At 36.1% G+C, this 22,192-nt stretch overlaps 3 protein-coding genes and 3 pseudogenes across 4 annotated transcripts; 4 read left to right on the top strand and 2 right to left on the bottom strand.

Annotated features, from left to right (window-relative positions):
* Positions 1-223: 223 nt before the first annotated feature.
* On the bottom strand, positions 224-2,536 carry LOC104715493 (subtilisin-like protease SBT1.7 pseudogene; annotated as a pseudogene). Its single transcript, XR_015566312.1, has one exon. The product of XR_015566312.1 is annotated as a subtilisin-like protease SBT1.7 pseudogene (transcript).
* Positions 2,537-6,021: 3,485 nt separating this feature from the next.
* On the bottom strand, positions 6,022-8,802 carry LOC104711529 (casein kinase II subunit alpha-2). The gene is made up of 10 exons (XM_010428228.3): positions 8,399-8,802; positions 7,923-8,052; positions 7,512-7,706; positions 7,245-7,402; positions 7,036-7,126; positions 6,882-6,947; positions 6,710-6,792; positions 6,563-6,626; positions 6,395-6,463; positions 6,022-6,269 (listed from the first exon to the last, which is right to left on the bottom strand). Exons 1-10 carry the CDS (start codon positions 8,704-8,706, stop codon positions 6,210-6,212), a joined length of 1,224 nt encoding a protein of 407 aa, XP_010426530.1. The 5' UTR covers positions 8,707-8,802; the 3' UTR covers positions 6,022-6,209.
* On the top strand, positions 8,758-10,928 carry LOC104711526 (uncharacterized). Its single transcript, XM_010428227.3, has 2 exons — positions 8,758-8,986; positions 9,198-10,928. Exon 2 carries the CDS (start codon positions 9,234-9,236, stop codon positions 10,755-10,757), a length of 1,524 nt encoding a protein of 507 aa, XP_010426529.2. The 5' UTR covers positions 8,758-8,986; positions 9,198-9,233; the 3' UTR covers positions 10,758-10,928.
* A 214-nt stretch (positions 10,929-11,142) lies between these two features.
* Positions 11,143-12,537, top strand: LOC104715492 (putative F-box protein At3g49980 pseudogene; annotated as a pseudogene).
* Positions 12,538-13,344: 807 nt separating this feature from the next.
* On the top strand, positions 13,345-14,694 carry LOC104715491 (putative F-box protein At3g49980; annotated as a pseudogene).
* Positions 14,695-17,414: 2,720 nt separating this feature from the next.
* LOC104711525 (putative BTB/POZ domain-containing protein At3g49970) lies at positions 17,415-19,936 on the top strand. The gene is made up of 5 exons (XM_010428226.3): positions 17,415-17,726; positions 17,833-17,902; positions 17,986-18,543; positions 18,630-19,133; positions 19,239-19,936. Exons 1-5 carry the CDS (start codon positions 17,671-17,673, stop codon positions 19,764-19,766), a joined length of 1,716 nt encoding a protein of 571 aa, XP_010426528.1. The 5' UTR covers positions 17,415-17,670; the 3' UTR covers positions 19,767-19,936.
* The last annotated feature ends 2,256 nt before the right edge of the window (positions 19,937-22,192 follow it).

The following is a 22,192-nucleotide window of genomic DNA, read 5'->3' as shown; positions in this document are numbered from 1 at the left end:
AACTTAGGGTATCTAAACTTCTTTTTTTTTTTTTTTCAAAAATTAAACTTAAAATAATGGTAACAGACCATAAGGGTTTCTCACCATTCTAATCTCCGAAACCGTGTAACTGAGGAAGAACGAATTTGGTGTAACTGAGGAAGAACGAATTTGGTCTTCTTCGATATGATGAATGAATCGAGAAGCAAATTAAGCAACACGGTTGGTACGATGCAACTACAAATACCCACGACAAAATTATTTATTAGCTTAACACTTAAAACACATAACAGAGGACATTACATTAGCATCTGTGATTTCATAATGATCCCTTCTAGTCAGTCAGTCAGTCAGTCACCCACTAATTCCATCTTAGTGCCACGGGGCTTCTAACCACGTGTCTTCCATCTGACCACTGGATGCTCCCGAAGCTATTGGTCCCCAAAGGCATAGATGGATTCACAGTGAATTTGACAACATACGATTTCTTCTCATTGACTCTATTGAAATCCAAAACCGCCGGTTCGACCGAAATGTTGACTGCCTTTGCATCAGACAAGACTTTGACCTTGTAAGTCCCAGCTCCTCCCACGCTCGTTACGATGCGCGTGTATGTGTACGCGCCGCCGCCTTCACCTCGTGACTGGTTGAACGTGAGTGCAAACGAAGGGTAGTTAAGGTCTGAGATTATGTATCTCTTGCTTCGATCACAGGCGAAATCACGTCTAGCGACGATCTTTATCTGGGAAGCCGTGTAATTGGACGCGCATAAGAACTGGAGATAGTCCTCGACCGTTAGATCGTAGATAAGCCCTGGATTGAGAGCGGATATAGGTGACACGTGTCCAGCACCGATAGCAAACGGTGTAGTGGGTTCACCGGTGGCGCCGTCGATGATCGGCTTGCCGTCGTTGCCGTTTGTTTGGGCTGTCGTCATAAGAGCCGACCGAACCGCCGCGGGACTCCACTCGGGATGAGCTGCCTTGAGAAGTGCCACCAATCCGCTCACGTGAGGGGACGACATTGAAGTTCCAGACTCAATGCTGAACTCCACGTAGCCTGTGTCGGATTCTGGTTCTGTTGCTCCGGTCCAAGCAGCGAGGATGTTCACACCTGGTGCAATCAGATCAGGTTTCAGAATATCCGGTGTGACTAGATTCGGACCCCGTGAACTAAAGCCCGCAACCACCGGTGAAGGCTTGACACCGACAACAGTTCCTTTGAATACGATCTTGGCCGTTGGGTTCGAGTCCGTCAATACATAGTCCCTGATCTTGTCACCGGATCTTTTGTCCACGGACATGGATGGTAACAAACTGTAAGAAGGAGTGGTCTCTTCCCCCAAAACTAGTGCTGGCATAAATCACCCCCCAAGGCATCGTTGGATATCTCCACCTCCGTATCCACCTCCGTATCTACGAGGACAAGTTTCCCCGTGCGGTTACCACCAAATTGATCATAAACAAGAGGTAATGGTTTATTAGGGAAACCACGGCTGTCTTTGAACAACCCTGAGACGCCGAAGAACTTTTTCCCGTTGCCTAAGGTGATCGTAGCTGGGAAATCACGATCTATGGTGCTAGCGCCTACAGTGATTATCCAAGGAGCAACATTTTGTAAACTAGACTCGCTAGGACCAGAGTTTCCCGCAGAGACAGAGACAACGATGCCTCTCTCCGTGGCGGCTAAAGCTCCGATAGCCAAGTCGTCTTCGTAATAAGCCAATGCGCCAAGCCCGAGCGAGAGGGACAATACATTTACGTTGTCTTGAATCGCCTGATCAATTGCCGCAAGAACATCCGATCCCTTGCAGTCACGAAACCAACAAGCTTTGTAGACGGAGACTCTAGCTTGTGGAGCCATGCCACGAGCTACACCGGAGGCATACCTCAAGAAGTTTGCTCCTTTCACGACTGATCCGACGGCCGTGGAAGAAGTGTGAGTCCCGTGACCATTTCTATCCCTTGGAGACCTAAACTCCTTAGTTCCGCCAATTGGACCCATCTCTGCTTCATAACCCTTCACGAAGAATCTTGCTCCCACAAGCTTCCGGTTACAAAGCAACGCCGTGAAGTTTTGACCTTCTTCACATCTGCCTTTCCAGGATCTCGGCGGCGGACCAAACCCCTTGTCGATGAAGCTTCTGCTCTCCGGCCAGACTCCCGTGTCTATAACCCCAACGACCACGTCGCCGATCGAAGCATTAAGCGGGAAATTCTCTGCACCAGTCACAATGTCGTCAAGGCCCAGGAAAGACGGACTCCTCGTCGTCTTCAGTTTGTAATGTATTTCAGGAGATATCCATAAGACTTCTGGGAGACGACTGAGCAGGTGTACCTCGTCGGTGGTTAACCTTGCGGAGAATCCCCGAAGGGCATGGCTGTAACTGTATATGAATGGAGCGGATGTTGAAATAGACCGAAGGCAATCTTGATACCACACAGCCTTCTCTTTGAATTGGGCTGGCGTCTCCGCCATATGAACTATGAAATTGTGGCGCTCTGCGTAAGTCAGCGGCGATAGCACTAGAACAAACAAAATTGCAGAGAGCAGCATTTTTTTTTTTTTTTTTTTTTTTTGTTTCAGAAAATGTGATTTGAAGTTTTGAACATGTGAATGTATTAAGTATTCTTGTTTCTTAAAAACATGCGAATTGACGTTGTACAAAGATGCATGGGAATTTGGGTTTTGTATTTGCAAAAAGTTTGTGGGGTTTTGCTTAGGCCTGGGCACTAATACCCGTTACGCGTACTCGACCCGTTACTCGGGACGGGTTACTCAGCTCGTACCCGTCCCAAAAAAAAAGGTACCTACAGCTTTAGGGTCGAGTAAAGGGTATTATAATTATATTACTCGTGAGTAAGAGACGAGTATAGGGTATTAGTTTAGTTTTCAATACCCGTCCCGTTACTCGGCCCTTTACCCGTTTTGCTACTCGACCCGTAAATACCCGTTGATATTTGGTATTATTATTATTATTTATTATTAATTTATAGAGTTAAAAGTTAAAACCTAAGTTCAACTTAGCCTAAATAAATTAATATATTATTTTTATTTTCAAAATTTGTAATTTTATAATTTTTGGAACTATATATTGCATGAATTTATGAATTTTTCTTTTTTCGAATTTTAGAATATAAAATTATTATTGCGATTATTGACATTTTTTTATCAGGTACTCGTTTTTCCAGGTAATAATAAAGGATCGGGTATTTAAAGGGTCAACTATTTTTTACCGGCTACCCGTTATTTAAGGATCGAGTATGAGTAAATTTTTTCTATTACCCGTTAGGGTCGGGACGAGTAAAGGGTCTGAGAAAATTCAAGGGTACCCGTTCCGTGCCCAGCAAAACTTTTGCTGATATCGCACTATATCACGATACTGTTGTTTAGATATTTAAATTGTTACAAAAAGATATATCAAAATTTACTCAACTTTCTTCACATAAGAAAATTTTAATTTTCGAAGAAAGTATTAAACGAGTTAAGATTTTATAATTAAAAAAAAAAGTTATGTAAACGAAAACAAAAATAAAAGTATATGTATAATATGGTTTGAGATAGTCCTAGGCATTCGGGTCTCGAGTCACGTTAGGGTAGGAACCAATCGGGTTCAGGTCTTTCGGTTAGAAGAGTTTAGAACCCAATAAGATAAATAGAAAATATTGGTTCGGGTTCGATTCGGGTCTTATCGGGTTCGGGTCTAAAATTTCAGAACCTATAAATATCTGGGAAAAAAAATCGAGTATCATTCGGGTTTGGGTATTTTGTACCTGGTTACCCAAAATATCCGACTTTTATCCGATTATCCGAAAATTTTAATGCTTAATATTCAGAAAAAACTTTAATATTTAAGTTTTAAAAGTTTTGGTTAGTTTTTTGAATATATTAGCTAAACATTTCAATATAATTTTGGTTTTTTTAAGTATTTTGATTTAGAAAAAATAATATTTTTGAATTTTAAGCTATAGTTTTGAATAAGTATGTTATAAAGAAACAAATTATAACTAATATTTTATGAATATTATTTCATTTCGGGTATATCATCTACCCATTCGGTTCTCGGTTCGGTCCTGAGTTCGGTTTTGAATTTTTCGGTTTAGGAGATTAGGATCCAACAAGATATTTTACAGGTTTTGGATTCGGATTCGGATCTATATTTTTGGATCGATTTTGGTTCGGATTTTTGGTTCCAGTTTTTTTGCCCATGCCTAGTTTGAGACACGAGTATCTTGACCCCAGATTTCTAATACCCTTATTTGTAGCCGTACATGAAAGTATTTGCATGGAGCTTCGTAAGTACATCGCATAAGTGATAAGTCACTATTAAGACATATTATTATTTTATAGTTTAAATGTTAAGATTTCATTACTTATAAATTTAATTAGTTATAAAATAGATTGAAACGCATAACATATCAAATTGGATATTTCGAATTAAATTTTTACGAGGACGATATTAATTCATACAAAATCAAATTATCGTGGAAAACTGCTAGCGATGGGTACATAAGTGTGGTTGGGTTTGGTATAAAGTCCCCATCCCATTTAACCCCTCTATTTGTAATATATACTTATATAGAATCAGTAACCACTCCTATTTTTGTAGCTCTGATTTTTTCATCTGTAAAAAAAGCAAACACATCACTATTGGACTTGCCCTGAGCAAAAACAAAAGTAAAACCACGTGATATCGTTACTATCATTGAAACTGACGGCCACATGCAATGATGCAAACTATCTTTGTAAAAATCATCTAGCAAATGCTGTAGTGTTACATCATTTATGTAAGTGACTAAAAAAATGATTAATCAGATCGATTGAAATAAATAATATTTATGTAAGTGACTAGTTTTTAGTCGTTTTTTGTAATTAATCATTGTTTTAGTCACTTACATAAATGATGTAACACTGCAGCATTACCTAATTGTTAGTAAAAATCATCTACCAGTTCAAGATCCAAATGCTGCAGCATTGTTACATATTACGTATCATTTTTGTAATCAATGTTAGTATTCATGGTTGCAAAAAATGTTAGTACTGTTTTTGATAATATAAGACCATGAATGTTTGGAAGATTTTAAATTATTTTACTGGTGGTGAAAAGTAGAAGAATCCATATCTAGGCCTGGGCATTCGGTACTCGTTCGGGTTCGGTTCGGGTATTTCGAGTTTTTGGGTTTAGAGGTATAGAACCCGTTCGGGTATTTCTAGACTTCGAATTCGGATCGGGTTCGGTTCGGGTATTTCGGATTCACAAAATTCAAAATTTTAGTATCTAATTTAGTGTAAATTATTCAATAATACACAATTTATCTACAAAGTTAGAGTATTTTTTACCCAAATTTACTAATAAACAATTTAAATACTCCAAATTATCAAAAATATCTAAAAATATGAATATTTTGGACATTTATATTATTAAATTTATAGATATTACAAATATATTACTACTATATATTAATAATGTGGGTATATTCGGATACCCATTCGGATTTCGGTTCGGATCGGATTTGGATTCGGGTTTTCGGATTTAGAGATTTAGAACCCGTTTGGGTATTTTACAATTTCGGATACGGATTCAGATCGGGTTTTTTGGATCGGGTTCGGATCGGATCTTCGGATTTGGGTATTTTGTCCAGGCCTAATCCATAATGATACTTGTTCTGGGTATGGCCTATGGATGCCATGTTAATTGAAATTTTTATCATTAATGGCATGCATTGTTTTGTTAGTGAGTAGTATTTACAGGTGGTGGACATTACTTCCGCTGATATAGCCTAAAACCATGTGGCGTTTATATATATTTAAAAATCTGGTCACTAAACATTTTAACAAAACTTCCAAGATTTCTCGAATAAAATACGTAAATGTTAATAAACTTTTAGAATTCTATATTTAAATAATTGACACATTTCAGAAGAAACACATGGACTTGAAATTGTTTTTAATAGGCAACAAGAGAAAACGCCATACATTTAAAAATCTGATCACTAAACATTTTAACAAAACTTCCAAGATTTCTCGAATAAAATACGAAAATGGTAATAAACTTTTAGAACTCTATATTTAAATCATTGACACATTTCAGAAGAAACACATGGACTTGAAATTGTTTTTAATAGGCAACAAAAGAAAAGAAGAGCACACCGGAGAAGAAAAAGGAAAAAGAAAAATCCTCAACAACACAGTAATGTCTCAAATACTCTCAGACATCTCTCTCTCTCTCTCTATTGAGTCCTCATTCTGCTGCTTTCTGCAGCCCTGACTTGCGCAAAATACGGGTGAGCCTGTCGATTCATAGAACCATCAAGATTAGTTTACTATATTCTCATTATTCAGGCAAACATAACATAGTTTCTGACCTAAAGTAGACTAAGAAAGAGCCAATGTTGAGTTGTGTTCTGATACGTACCATTGCTTCTTTTGCAGTTAATCTGTCTTGATGATCATACCGAAGGAGCTTGTCCAGGTAATCAATCGCCTACATTGTAAAACCAGTTACGACTCAGGGAGAGAAACCATGGTAGCAATAGACAAAGGTGTTTGTGTTTCTAAATGAATGAAGAGAACAAAGTAAAACCTCAGGTGAGACCAAATGACGATTGTCAGCGTTGATGAATTTGGACCAAGGCTTCCTGCTATGTCTGTGAGAAAAATCCCAAGAAGTCATTGGCATTGGCTTTTAATCTTACTCTTCAACTATAGAGGATATGTAAGCTCAGCTTACCTCCCAACAAGTCCCTCTAATTGAGCATCAAGTTCTAACTGATACTTATTCAGGTATGCATTCAATTCATCGGTTCCAAGGACCTGAGTCAAGAATCAAACATACACTCTTAAGATGTCAAAAAACACTCAATCCTTCCCAGAATCTAACGTTTAACCACACAGTTGATTACCTTGGCAATTTTGACAAGCTGATCCTGGTTGTCATGGCCATAGAAGAAAGGTTCCTTACGGAATATCTATAAAGAAAATAAAATTGATAATTAGCAAATCGGATAATCATATAAATGTAGCATATGAAGACTTCAAAATTCACAAGGTACTCACCATCCCAGCAAACATGCAACCGAGGCTCCACATGTCCAAGGAATAGTCATAGTCTTGTAAATCCACTAGGAGTTCGGGTCCCTTGAAGTATCTGATATAAGAGATAACATTTCATCGAGCTTACTTAATGGTAGAGACTACATATTGTAGTCAGTTTTATTTTAAAAAAGGGATAGCAAACCAAGCTATATTTGAGGTGCCTATCATACCTTGATGCCACACGGACGTTGTACTCTTTTCCAGGATGATAAAATTCAGCGAGACCCCAATCTATGAGGCGAAGTTTACGCAGCTCATGGTCGATCATGACATTGTGTGGCTTGACATCTCTGTGCATTATTCCTTGTGAGTGGCAGTAGTCCAAAGCCTGCAGCAGGTCATAGCAAAAATTGCAAGTTTATCACTGAAGTAAATTTGTTGTGGAACCGCCACAGATCAGAAGTCGTTATGGAATTATAAAACGCTACATAAATTACCTTCAACAGCTCGTAGATGTAGTACCGGATGTCATAATCAGTCAATGTCGGATACAGAATCTTAAAGTCAGTGCTGTTAACATACTCGAATATCAAGCTTGGGGTTTTAGAGTGTTGATCTCTGACAACATCAAGCAGCTTGACAATATTTGGCCCTCCACAGAGATTCTGAAGAATTTTAATCTCTCTCCTAATCTGTAAAAGGATCATATAAATTCAGAACGGCAACGTAAAACCAAAACTGACTAAAAGGCAAGAACTTTGTAAAAAGCAACACCCATCTTCTGCTCATTAATCTATCTGCAGAAGAAAGTTTAGCCTTTTCATTCTTTTTCGCTACATCAAAGTAAATCACAGCAGATACAATCCAAAAATTTATAAGTCACCTATTGAAGTAACGTAGACACTCACCTTCTTCTTCTTAACAGGCTTAAGAATCTTGATAATACACTTCTCGCTGCTATTCATGTTAATCCCCTCAAAAACCTCACTGTACTTCCCTCTCCCCACTTTCCTCACTACCTCGTAATCATCTTGCTCCCTGACAACGGAAAAATACACAAATAACGAAAAAAACTCAAAACTTCAACATAAGCATCATCTCACCTATCATGATCAAATCTCAATTTCTACATCAATTCCAATAAAGATTCAATTTTTATCTCTAGGGTTTGCCTAAATAATCAATCTTACCCCAACTCAACATAAGCATCATCACCTATCATGATCAAAGATCATTAATAACCAACTAACTCAGATTCCAAATCAAGAAACAACAACAACAACAGCTTAATTTTTTTTTTTTTTTTTAAAATCAATTTCTACATCAGTTCCAATAAAGATTCAATTTTTATATCTAGAGTTTGCATAAAAAAATCGATCTTTACCCCCACTGAACAATGAGAGATTCGTAATCCCAATAATCCTTGGGTCGGATCACGTTAACATCGGTATAAACACGAGCTTTCGACATCGCTGTAGCAGAGGCGGAGAGAGAGATCTCGCCTGGATCGAACTTGTTACCAGCGACGTCTGATTCAACGGAGGTGACGATGGTTGATGGTAAGATAGGAGAATGAGCCAACGGCGCACGTAAGACCAAGATGCCGCACAATAATAACAGGCACCGTCGAAGAAGAGATGCAAAGAGACGAGAGTAGGAAAAAAAGAAGAAGAAGAAGAAGATTAAGCGCATGTAATCATTCGGTGCACTCCCCCGCAGTGGATTATTTCCCTTAGTGGCATACACTCAGACACACTGAGTTAAGGAAATAAAACGAATCTTTTATTTAACTTATTGCATTAAAACGGTGCGTTTTTTGTCTTAAATCTACAAAAACGGTGCGTTTTGTTTAAACCCTAAAATGATGCGTTTTGGCATACCCTAAAAAAGCTTCAACAACACCACCGTTTCTGTTGTTGTTTCATCGTTCATCATCGTTCTGCGCCTCTCTCTCTTCTCTCAAACTCTTCAGGTAAGCTTCTTCAGTTTGTTCCACTTATTTCATTGAATTAGTCCTTTCGAATCGTTTCTAGACTTAAAGTTTATCCCTTTTGGATGATTTGTGTTGATTGATTAACCTTAATTATAGAAAAATTTCACCTTTAGTTAGGCAGGATTGAACCGTAGTCTAGTTTTGATTGCTGTGAGTTCGAAACTCTCATTTCTGTGCAATTTTTTTACAGTTTGCAAAACACTCAGAAGCGGTTGATTGATTTACAATGGGGAAGAAGAAGTTTATTGATAAGAAAAAGGCGGCGACTTTCGAGTTGTGTCCTCGTGATACGTCTGACCCAAGATACAGTGACGCACCTGGTGGTGATAAGATCTTCTTACGAGTTGATCAGAACCCTGTTAACATCAATGCTTTTGTTGAAGAAGAAGAAGAAGAAGAAGAGGTAGAAGACTACTCAAAGTTCGAAGATGCTCCTGAAGAGTTGGCTTACGGTTACTCCAGTGATTCGAGTAATCCTTTACCTGCTCATTTGAGGAAGGAGATTTTGGAGTTAGGGTATCCTGATGATGGTTATAATTACTTGGAGCATCTGAGAGAGATTAAGAACACTGGTGGTGGTTCTAATTTCTATTCAAACCCCAAGCTTGAGATTGATCAGTTACCTCGTGATGTCAAGGCTTATGATGCGTCTCGTGTTAAGATCTCTGGTATGCTGAATGAAGAAGGTAATGATAAGTTGATGTATAATGTGGCGTCTAAAACTGTTAACGTCAAGGTGCAGAGAGCTATTGATCCTGAAGTTGCTGCTTTGCTTGAAAACAGTGATGGGTCTGAGTTTGGTTCTGATGTTGAGGATTTGGAAGAAGATTTTGTCATTCAAGCTAATCTTACTCAACAGGGTGAAGCTTCTGGTGTGAGCAATAACAATGTTGAGTTCTCTGAAAGACGTGAGGTAAGGGATAGAGAAAATGTTGTTGGGTTAACTGATAAAACTGTAGCTGAAAACCCGAGAGTTCCTCGTCCACTTGATGAGCATTTTGATCAGCTCGTACTCAATGAATATGGCAGTGACAGTGACTGTGATGGATACATAGCTGAAGAAGGAGAAGAAGAAGAAGAAGAAGATGAAGGGTACATGGCTCAAGACATTCAGAGTCTTATTCATGAGAAGGCAAAAAATTATGAGCTTGAAGAAAAATATATGAACCCTGCGGATATATTGAAAAACAGTGACTCTGTAAAAGATAAAGAGGAAATGGACACTGCTGCTCATGTTATCCGCAGAACTGTAGAATATGGTGAGAATTATGATAACGGGAATGAAGATGAATTTGTAGAGATTACTGATGAGAGCAGCGACGAAAGCGAGAAGTATGATTGTTGCACCATAATCTCAACATACTCGAATCTTGATAACCACCCTGGTAAAATCAATGCTCCATTGTCAGCTAGGCAGAAGAAGCTTAGTGAAACAGTAGGTAAAGCATTGAGTTCAAATGGCAATATCATTACCCTAGGAAAAGGAATGCTTCCAGTTGAGTTTCTACCCGGAAGGAAAGCTGAACAAACCGTTGTTGAACCGGAAATCCCGAAAGCTGAACCGATCAAGAGGAAGCCTCATGGTCAAGAGTCGAAAGAAGAGAAGAAAGAGCGCAAAAATGCTGTAAAAACCGAAAGGCGAGAAGCAAGGAAGATGAAGAAAGGGATAAAAGAGCTGTATCGCGGTGAAACGCAGCGTGCTCAGAGAGCTGTTGCTGTTTCTGGTCCATCTTCGATTCCTCTAAAATAAGTTATACAAGGTAAAAAACAAAAGGGCAAACTCTCTGAACTTGTTAAGAAACAGTTTTCTTTTATCAAGACCGTTGTAATATTTTCTGTTTTTCTTGTTTCATCAAGATTATATCTTTTTTGGATGTGTTGGACGTATTTAATATTTATTTTTATTACTTTATAGTAGAAAGTGATGAGAGCAAAAGGTACCAAAGTTTGCGTTGGTGTCTCAATTTCTAGTCTAGCCTGTGCAAGCTTATTTATTCTTCCTCTTTGTCTCTTTTTTTTACTTTCAGTCGTCATGCATCTGTGAATCTTCTTTAAACTGTATGGACCATTAGACTTTGGAATTTTTGTTAATCCTTATAAAATTGAAAACTTGGAGAAAGAAGCAAGCGATAGAAGTTCGACATACATACCTTTTTTGGACAATCTTTTGGCCATAATTAATTCACATTTTGTTTCTGAAAATTCAGTTGTCCACATGTTTTTGATTTGTAACATAAAATTTATGCTACTTTACCATGCCGGTTTCTCGGTTAAGTATTTCACAACTTTATATGGAATGATTTAGAGGAAGAATACTACTATACATACTAGAAACCAAAAAGGAAAAGGAATTAGTTACTTGTTAACATTGACTTAACCCTATTATATATATTAAAAATAAGCCGCCGATACTTTCTTTCACAATGATGATGTCGAACCTTCCAGATGATTTGTTAGAGGAGATACTCTGTCGCGTTCCGGCCACATCTCTAACACGGTTACGTTCTACTTGCAAACAATGGAACCGTTTAGTCAACGATAGTAAATTCGCAAGAAAACACAATGATAAAGCTGCAAAACAGTTTCTCCTTCTCATGGTAACGGAGGAATCTAGGGTTTTTTCCTTGAGCATGAATCTCCATGGAACTCCTTCTGTAGAGGCTACACGTGAACTTAGCCTAATCCGTCCCGAATTTAACTCAAATCAAGTCAATATAAATAATGTCTTTCATTGCGATGGCTTGTTGTTATGCACCATCGAAAAAGACACTAGAATCGTGGTTTGGAATCCATGTACTGGTCAAACCAAGTGCATCCAAACCAGTGATGATCGTCCTTACAACTACGTTCTTGGATACTACCAAGACAACAAGTCTTGCAATAAGAGCTACAAAATATTGGGATACAAGGGTTATTATTGGGTTATCAAAAATTTCAAACTCTATGACATTAGCTCTGGTTTATGGAGGAATCTTGATGTCGTCACTCCAGACTTACACATCCTTCCTAACTACCCCGTGTCTTTGAAGGGGAAGACTTACTGGTTTGCTGAAGATGCCAAAGAGGAACCACAGCTAGTCAAATTCTTACTCAGTTTTGATTATACAACAGAGAGACTTGAACGTCTACGTCTTCCCTATCAGTTCACTAATTATGTATCTATGGCTCTATCAGTTGTTAGAGAAGAGAAATTATCGGTGTTATTACAGCGCACAATGACATCAATGAAAGAGATATGGGTGACAACAAATAAAATTGATGATGGGACCAAAGTGATGTCGTGGAGCAAGCTCTTTGTAGTGGAAGACAGTCGACGTGATATTTGGCGTGGCATAAGTTTCATGGTCGACGACGAAAAGAAGAAAGCCATCATCGTGTGTTATGAGAAGAGATGTAATATACAACTCTGGATTACAACACTATCCATTGTTGAGGAGGATAATAAATCCACACAAGTGGTTTTTCCAGTTTTGACAGAGCTTTCATGTCAGCCAAAATTCTTAGTCAATTATATTCCAAGTTTGAATTAATTTGGGGTTTAACTTTTACTTTAATTACTCTTTTTTTATTGAATCATTATGCGGTTTAAGAGTTTTTTTACTCTATATCAAGTCTTTACAGGTTTTTAGATTGTTTTTTTAAAAAAAAAATTATTTTGGAGTAGAAATGTGTAATGTATGATGGGGTCAAAAAATCAAGAAATTTTTACATTAGTTGCCTTGGAAGGCTTCAACGTTTGCTTATTTACTCTCCCTCCTTTTTACTTCATTAGTCTTCATGAATCTATGAATGATTTATAAGCTGTATAAACCATTAAACTTTAGAATTATTAATAGTCGTCAGAAATTATAAAATCTTCTACTTTGGAGAAAAAACGAAAAAAAAATTATAACGCATAATTAGGCCATTTTTTAAATCGGATTATCATTGATAAATTCTGTCATTCCATATGTTTTCGTCGGTAGCATAATATTTATGATTTTATTATGCACTGTAATTCATAATTTCACTATTCTGCATGGTGATAGATCAAAGATTAGTTTTTCGGAAATCGTTTCATTAATTTTTGCCTAAGTTATCTAATGAGGAAAAAAATTAAAAAATTACGTCTCACACTCCAAAACCAATGTTGATCTTGAACTTTTCGTGTAATGTATATATTTTTTACTAACACTAACATTAAAGAAAAGTAGAAACCAAATAGGAAAAGGAGAGAGTTATTTAACAACCCCAAGTCCATCAAGATAACTTCGTCTATAGTAATACGGGAACACTAGAATAAGATTAAGAATGAAAAGTTCACAAGGCGAATCTTAGTCTTTGAATAATGTTCGGTGATGAACATGTCGGAGCTTCCACATGATTTGTTAGAGGAGATACTATGTCGCGTTCCGGCCACATATCTGAAACGTTTACGATCTACTTGCAAACAATGGAACCGTTTATTCAACGATAAGAAATTCTCAAAAAAGCACTCTGATAAAGTCGCAAAACAGTTTATGGTTCTCACGCGCGCTAACAAATAAGTTTGAGCTTTGTTTACTGAACGTTAGTCTCCATAACGGAGTTCCTTCTCTAGAGGTTACATGTGAACTTAGCTTAACCAATCATTCTAATTCGAATCATGTCAACATAGATCAAGTCTTTCACTGTGATGGCTTGTTGTTGTCAGTGGCGGACCCATGTAGAGTTTAGGTGGGTCAACTGACCGGGTAAAATGTTGAAATAGTATTGTTTTGCATGTAAAATTGTAAAATTTCAGTAGCATAATTGGTTTTCCCTTAACCCCCAAACCTCGGTTCAACTCCCCCTTACTACACCAATTGTCTCTTTTTTCTATTTAACTAGCTTTTAATTTTTTTTTTGACCTGGGTAAAATTTTCTCCTGGGTCCGCCACTGGTTGTTGTGTACCATCAAAGAAGACAATAGAATCGTGGTGTGGAACCCGTGTACTAGTGAAACCAAGTGGATCCAAACAAATTGTAGTTTCCATGACTTTGTTCTTGTATACTACCAAGACAACAAAACCGGTAACAAGAGGTACATGATATTGAGCTACAAGTGTTATAATTGTCACGACCAAGAATTCATAATTTATGACATTAACTCTAAGTCATGGAGGATTATTGATGTCACTCCGATTCCAAACTACCGCTTCGCATATCCTTATTACCGCGTGTCTTTGAAAGGAAAGACTTACTGGTTTGGTCATGATGAGAAAGAGGAAGAGCTCGGTTTAATCAGTTTTGATTATAAAACAGAGAGATTTAGACGTCTAAATCTTCCCTATATGTGCGATCGTTACGAAGATTTGTATCTATCAGTTGTCGGAGAAGAGAAACTTTCGGTATTATTAGAGCGTGAAGATACATCAAGGAAAGAGATGCGGGTAACAACAAATAAGATTGATGATGAGACCAAAGAGATGTCGTGGAGCAAGCTTTTAGAAGTGGAAGTCCATACTGCTGGACGTGATTGTTGGCGTGGCATAAGTTTCTTGGTCGATGAAAAAAAGAAAGCCGTCGTGTGTTGTGAGAAACGTTTATTTAACAACCTTTCAGTTAAAGCAGTGTCCATTGTTGAGGAGGATAATAAACTCAGACAAGTGGCTTTTCGAGTTATAACAATGACTTCATATTGGCCATATTTGGTTGATTACGTTCCAAGTTTGATTCAAATCCAATAATAACCTTTCTTGTGGTTTTCTTAATTTATCTTGTCCTTTATTTGATTCAAGTTGGATCGATTTTACGAAGAAGTTATATTTATTAATTAATTAATACCTTAGTTTTAACATCTGATCAAATCATGTTTCCTATATATATAATCGCATGTTTCCTTATATAAAAAACACTTATCATTTTTGAGTTTTTTTTTTTTAAATTCACATTTCATGTAATGTTTCTGTTTTATATTTATCACTATTACAAGTTGATTTATAGCAAAGGTTGATTTGCGTCTCAATCAGGAATTAAATTATCAAACAAAATAAATAAATATGATTATCAAAGATTTGTGGGGAATGGGAATACAATATATACATGTCCTGTCACAAAATCCAACCTGTACGTGCAGCTTATTTAGTCTAATTCATGAATCATTTATTCATGTTCGGTCATAATAAATTGGTGAATATTCTATTATAAAGTTGTATGGACAAGAAGATTTTGGAATTATTGATAGTCTACAAAATTTAAGATCTTAAGCTTTGGAGAAAGAATTAAATAAAAGAAGCTTTATGTGTGCCTTTGTGGACAAAAGTTCCAGATTTTGATTGGTAAATTCTGTCATTCCAAATGTTTTTGTCGGTAACATAAGAATTGTGCTACGTTATGAATATGATACGGTTTCACAGTTAAGTAAATTCACAATCTCACTATTTCGCGGTGTGATCGACTGATCGTTCAAAGATTTAAGATTGGATAACTAATTTCTGTTTTGATTATTTTGAAAATATGTCTCAGATCTACAAGGACCCTTACCTCTTTAAAGTACACAAACTCCAAAAACATTCTTTCGATCTTGAACTTTTTCGTGTTATCAACATATCTACCGTTCGTACGTCGTGATGACTTTCGTCCCTTGCTCTCTCTCGTTCACTAAAGGGCAAATGCTAATTTAATTTTGTATTTCGTAGTTTCATTAATTAGAGGAATTTATATCAGCAAAATTTAGGGATTAATTTTGTTTGATCATATTCTTATGCAAAAGTTATGATAGTAAAGCCACACGAATGTATTATCCGGTAAAGACTTATATACCCTTCACGTCGGCCATTTTTGGTTTGCCTGTGTTCCAAGCTTGATTCAAATCCAGCAACCTGGACCTGGACCTGGAGGCAAAAGAAAAAGAGGTGAATAATTTACCTTCTATTACTAACTTTTTCTTGTCCTTTGATTAGTGTAATGGATCTAAATTCATCAAGTAGTAATCAAATCATGTGTTCTTACGTGTATTCTCTTTTGTAGAAGGGAATGCTAACAAATGTTATATCAGGTTCTTTGTAGACTGTTTTTTTTTTTTTTTTTTTTGTCAACAAAATATTAGCTCAAACGAGCTAATGTGAAGAGAAATTGTTTACATACAAAATATTATGCGGAGATATGCGCGCATGGCGTGCGAGAAAATCCACTTTTACATTTGCGTTTCTAGAAATAAAAGATAAGGAAAAAGAAGAAAATTCCTCTCTATTTTAATTCATTTATCATTTTTGAGCAAATTTCTTTTTTTTAGTTAATATTTTATTGCTTAGTTATCAAGACTTAAATCTTGAATCATTTTTTTGGATGCGGACGTCTTTAATAGTATTTATTCCTATTACTAGTCAAACTTAAACAAAGTGACAGAGCAAGAGACCCCATATATATAGCAAAGGTTAAGTTGTGTCTCAATCAGAAATTAAATTATCAAACGAACTGTATAAATCGGGTAATAAAAGCTTTGTAGGGATACAAGATATATATGTTCTGTCACAAAATCCATCCCGTACATCTTATTTAGTCTTCATGAATGATGATATACTTCATGTTAGGTCACAAATTGGTTGATTGTTCTATAATAAAGTTGTATGGACCATAAGATTTTGGAATTATTGATAGTCGACAAAATTTAAGATCTTAAACTTTGGAAAAGGAAATATAATACTATGCAGTAGAGCCATTGATGTTTTGTTGATGACAAAACCATGAGAAACAAATGCAACAATAGCACCAAAAGAGTTTTTAGCCTGGATAAAGCTCACTCCTCCGCATGGTTCGTTTTGTGAAGACATGTCATTTTTGGAAAGCATTGTGCTCTCGGTGTAGTTGAACAACATGGCTCCATCCCTGTGGTAGACGAAATGATCGAAGTGGGAATTTGATGGTGCTAGTTGGTATCTGTCAGACACTTTACATGTCAAGAATTCAAAAATGGCAAATCAGCCAAACCAATTGTGACAATTGTAAAATGTTGTTTAGGCATGTCCAAATGAATAACAAAACAATATTCAAATACTAATGTGCATATTAAGCACACGTCCTTGACTTTGAGAGACATCTTACATATTAGTTTTCTAAAGCAAAATTGTACATAATTCTTGGTAATCTCTAAATATTATACACATTAACCAAAAATTAGGATTCTAAACAGAAAAATAAGGATATAGAGAATCTAAATAAACAACAATATATATATATATATATATATATATATATTTCTAAAGTAAAGAATAGAAGCTTTATACTTGCCTTTGTGAACATAGTTTCAGATTTTTATTAGTAACTTCTATAATTCCACATGATTTTGTCGGTACCATAAAAATCATTCTATGTTATTTAAGTGGTTTCACAATAAAATATTTTTAAAATTTCACTATTTTACGTGATCGTTCAAAGATATAATATACTTGCAAATTATTATTTGTTTGGATTATTTCGAAAAGAGACGTTTCAGATTCACAAGGACCCTTACCTCTTTGAAGTCTGAACCATGTACAACACTCTATAAACAGTCTCCATATACTTTTGGTGGATCATATCCGTCATCGTCTCTTTTGATTACGTGTAAGAATGTCAAACATAAAACTATATCTATATATGAATGAGAAAGGTCTTTGAATTAGTTCTAAGGTTGATTTCTTGAGCAAGAAGAAACCATTTCTCGTCGTCAGGTGTTCGAATCTATGTCTGCAAAGAAAAAGGAGCTTCTGTCCTCAGCCATGAAAAGAACTAGTGAATGGTTTGGTTTCTCACTCTCTTTCTATACATTTCTCTCATTTTCTTTTGTATTTTTCACTTCCTCTGTTTGTGAATCATCTTCTTTTGTCTTACAAAATAAATTTCAGGATTTCTTCTCAAGACATACCAAGTGACGTTACTGTTCATGTTGGAGAGACTTTGTTTTCACTCCACAAGGTGATCTTTTTATTTTTCAAGATCTACTAATTATAGACAATGAGATCACTTTTTCTTATACATAGTCTATGTGATATATGCAGTTCCCACTTGTTTCCAAATGTGGGTTTATAAAGAAACTTGCTTCCGAATCAAGCAACGATTCGAACATAACCGTTATCAAGATCCCAGATTTTCCCGGAGGTGCAGAAGCATTTGAGCTAGCAATCAAATTCTGCTACGACATAAGCTTCGAGATAAACACAGAGAACATTGCGGTGCTACGATGTGCAGCAGAGTATCTAGAGATGACAGAGGAACACTCTGTTGAAAACCTTGTGGAGACAACAGAGGTTTACTTAAACGAAGTGATCCTCAAGAGTTTATCGAAATCGGTTAAAGTTCTGCGACAATCTCAGGATTTGTTGCCTGTAGCCGAGAGAGTAAGACTCGTGGACCGGTGTATCGATTCAATTGCTTATGCAACTTGTCAGGCAAGCCAGAGCAATGCGGGTATAGTTGAAGGGTTGGCTGAAGATATATCTGCTCTAAGGATTGATATGTTTCGACGTGTCTTGATCGCAATGACTGCTAGAGGGTTTAAGCAATACGCTCTTGGTCCAGTGCTTGTGACCTATGCTCAAAAAGCTCTTACAGGGTTGGTGAGGTTCTTGATTCTTTAACTGAACAATGAGTCTTATTTACAAATAACAGAGAAAGATTTAATGAAGTGTCGGTTTCCCTGTAGGACATTTTTGGGAAGGGGACAAAGAAGATTGAGGCAGAACAAGAACATGAGAAAAGGTTGATTCTTGAAACAGTTGTGAGTCTTCTTCCAAGGGAGAGAAACTCAGTCTCAGTTACCTTTCTTTCGATGCTTTTAAGAGCTGCGATATACCTCGAAACCACGGTAGCTTGCAGGCTTGATTTAGAGAATAGAATGGGATTACAGCTAAGACAAGCTGTTCTTGATGATCTCTTGATTCCTTCTTATTCATTGAATGGTGACAGCACAGTGTTTGATGTTGACACTGTTCAACGCATCCTCATGAACTATCTTGAGTTTGAAGTTGAAGGAAGCTCTGCTGACTTTGCTAGTGATATTGGTGAATTGATGGAGAGTTATCTCGCTGAAATCGCTTCTGATAGAAACGTAAACTTGGCGAAATTCATCGGTTTCGCTGAATGCATTCCGAAACAGTCTAGGATTACTGAAGATGGGATGTATCTAGCCATAGACATCTATCTCAAGGTATATATTTTAAAGACTAAAACCTTAAAGCTTTAACATTTTCAGAATGTTTTGACCTAAATCTTGAAAAGTTTAAAGATCTTATGTTTAATCTTGTTGGTGCAGACACATCCGAATATAAGTGAAATGGAGAAGAAGAAAGTGTGCAAATTAATGGACAGTCAAAAGCTATCACGAGAAAAGTGTGCTCACGCAGCTCAAAACGATCGTCTCCCTGTACAAACCGTGGTTCAAGTTCTCTACTACGAGCAAAAAAGTCTCCGTGAAATTTTAAGCGATTCAGATTCTCCACCAGCAGCAGCAGCAACCGTAGAAGATACTCTTCCTCCTCCTGAGCTCAGAACCTACAACAATGAACTCTCCAAACTAAACCGTGAAAACCAAGACTTGAAGCTCGAGTTGATCAAAGTGAAAATGAAGTTCAAGGAGTTGGAGAAGGAACAGAAAGATTTTGAAGTCACGAGTGGTTCAGATTGTTCTTCTTCGGTTTCTATTGCTTCGGTGGTTAAGCCTCGATTACCGAGAAAGTCATTTATGAGCTCTGTTTCTCGACAGCTCGGAAAGCTTAACCCTTTTGGCCTCAAACAAGTACAAACCAAACCAGCTAAAGGCCGAAGACACTCTATATCTTGAACACACATGTTTTTTGTTAGAGATTTTCAATATCTAGGTCAAGGGATGTTTCTCTGTTTTGAGTTTCTGAATTGAGTACTATCCTAAAGTCATATATAGAGCAGTTCTTATGTATAAAACAACTACGAGGCAATTAATAAGAAGAAAACCTTTATTTAACAAATAAGAAAGATGTAATTAAATAGAGATTAAGCTTGGAAGATATGAAATAGCTCGATCCAAATTATCAAATTTGGAATATAAACAATACGAGTTTAGTATAGTATCGTGCACCACTAAACCTTCACCTGTATAAGAATAGTAATGAAGTATGAAGTATCAACTTATTTTCTTCGAAAAGCGTGACCGGTATTGTGAAATAAACCGACGACTCACCAATCCGGGAAGAAACAATGTCTAGATTTAAACTATAAGTCTTCTCCCATATCTTTTGTGAATTTAATGTCCATAACTCTTGACTTCTGCCTTTTCTCATCGCCACGCAGAGACAGCTGTTGACATTGCTAATGATTGCCCAAAATGCTTCATATAAAAATGGAGTTTCTGAAATAACTTGGAAAACTTCGGTATGAAGATCGAAATTAAAGATATAGTCTTTGTTTTTGTAAACCAATAAAATGATCCATCGGCATGTACAGGACATCTTGATTGATTACCCGAATGTACCGTGCCAGTTACGTATCTCCAAGTGTTGGTGTTAAAATCAAAAACCTCGCATGTATTGCTGCGACTATCAAGATCTAAGGAATTCATATATAAGCAAACCATTTTGTATTTGCCTGTCAATCTATCTTTACCGAATCCGAGGCTTTCGAATCGGATTTTATCTGTGTAAAAAGAGCAAAACAAACATCATTAATCAGAAGAAGAAAAAAACACTAATGAAAGGCGAAAATTATATATATATATATATATATATATATATTAATATATACTAATATTGAACCTAAAAAATACTACTAATTGACCTTAAAAAAAAATTAAAGTGAAACTCACCACAATCAACTTGCTGAAACTTAGGCAGAGGAAGACTTCGATACCATCTAGTTGCGGGATTGATCACAAAAATCAATCTTTTAAAACTAAAGACACATATTAGACCATCACAACTCTCGGTAAATTTATAAGAATATGCTCCGGGGAAAATGTACATCTTTTCAGAATCCGAAACCCCTAACGTCAATGTCCTTAGATAGAGATCTGTTTTTAACTCACCCTTATAGCCTTCTCGACTACTAAAGAGATATCTGGATTTCTTGACTTCGCAAGAATAAGATGTTTCGACGCAAAGTATTGTGTCCTGATCATTGATATCCATAGTTTGGAAACGGATACGAATCTGATAAGAGATTTCACGGGAAGTCTCTGTAAAATCTCTTCTACAAGAACATCGAGCAAGAGTTCCATAGCCTTTTTTATTAAGACTTGTTAGGATTTTTCAAGGGCTTTTAAGGTTAGACGCTAGGGTTCCTTTTTTATAGTTAAGACTTAAGACTTTTTAGGGTGTTTTTTTCTGATGGTAAATATTAATTGTTTCACTTGCGCCTAGTTGGGATTTATGTTATTCTTTTAAGATTTTTTTTGTTGGACTTCAAATTCTATACTATTAGATTTTAATGCCTTTAAATGTGAAAAATTAATTAAAACTTAAGTCTTTGGATAAATTATATTCTTTTAAAATGTTTTAATTAAAAATATAGAAACTTATATAAAATAATAAATTCCACACAGAATATCGATCTGATTTAACATTATAAAAACAAAAAACAAAAGTTAAATGAGTGATGTCTAGTGGTAGTATCCGAATCTTCAATTTCAGGTAATTTTTTTGAATGATCCGACCCGGATTTAATTTTGTACTTCTATTTTATTAATATAGAGATTAAAATGCCTAGACCAGTGAAAAGTTGGTAGTTACCGAAGATATTTTAATGGGTTTGACATTAACCAAGTTGTCAACACAAACAAGGAGCGTGGCTTGCACAATCTTCTCATAACCTTTTATTAAAAGAAAAATAGCATTGCTTTAATCATTGCAAGGCGTGTTAGAGCATAATTATCGGTAGTATATTAAAAGGGGAGTTCTTAAATTATTTATGAATTAATTGTGTATTGTTTGGAATATAAGAACCCATAATCTTTTAGATAAAATTTTCTCTTCATTGGTAAGTTCTTATTTTGGGTCTCTTATTTTTGAAAATATTGTTTTTTAAAATTTAAAAATTTTAAATAGAATAGAAGTAGTATAAATATGTAAACATTTAAGATTTTATAAAAAAAAAGAAAATATTGCATTTTACTTAATTTTCAAACATACAAAACATAATAAAAAAATTAATACATATTACAATAGAAGTGCAATTCATAAATTGTAATACCAAATACATAAAACATGCATACCTAAAGTCAGCTAGAGACAAAAGATA

This window comes from Camelina sativa, chromosome 9 (genome assembly GCF_030686135.1).
Source record: "Camelina sativa cultivar CO46 ecotype springtype chromosome 9, ASM3068613v1".
NCBI lineage: Eukaryota > Viridiplantae > Streptophyta > Magnoliopsida > Brassicales > Brassicaceae > Camelina > Camelina sativa.
The sequence above is the reverse complement of the archived record's forward strand: the minus strand, read 5'-3'. Positions and strand labels throughout refer to the sequence as shown.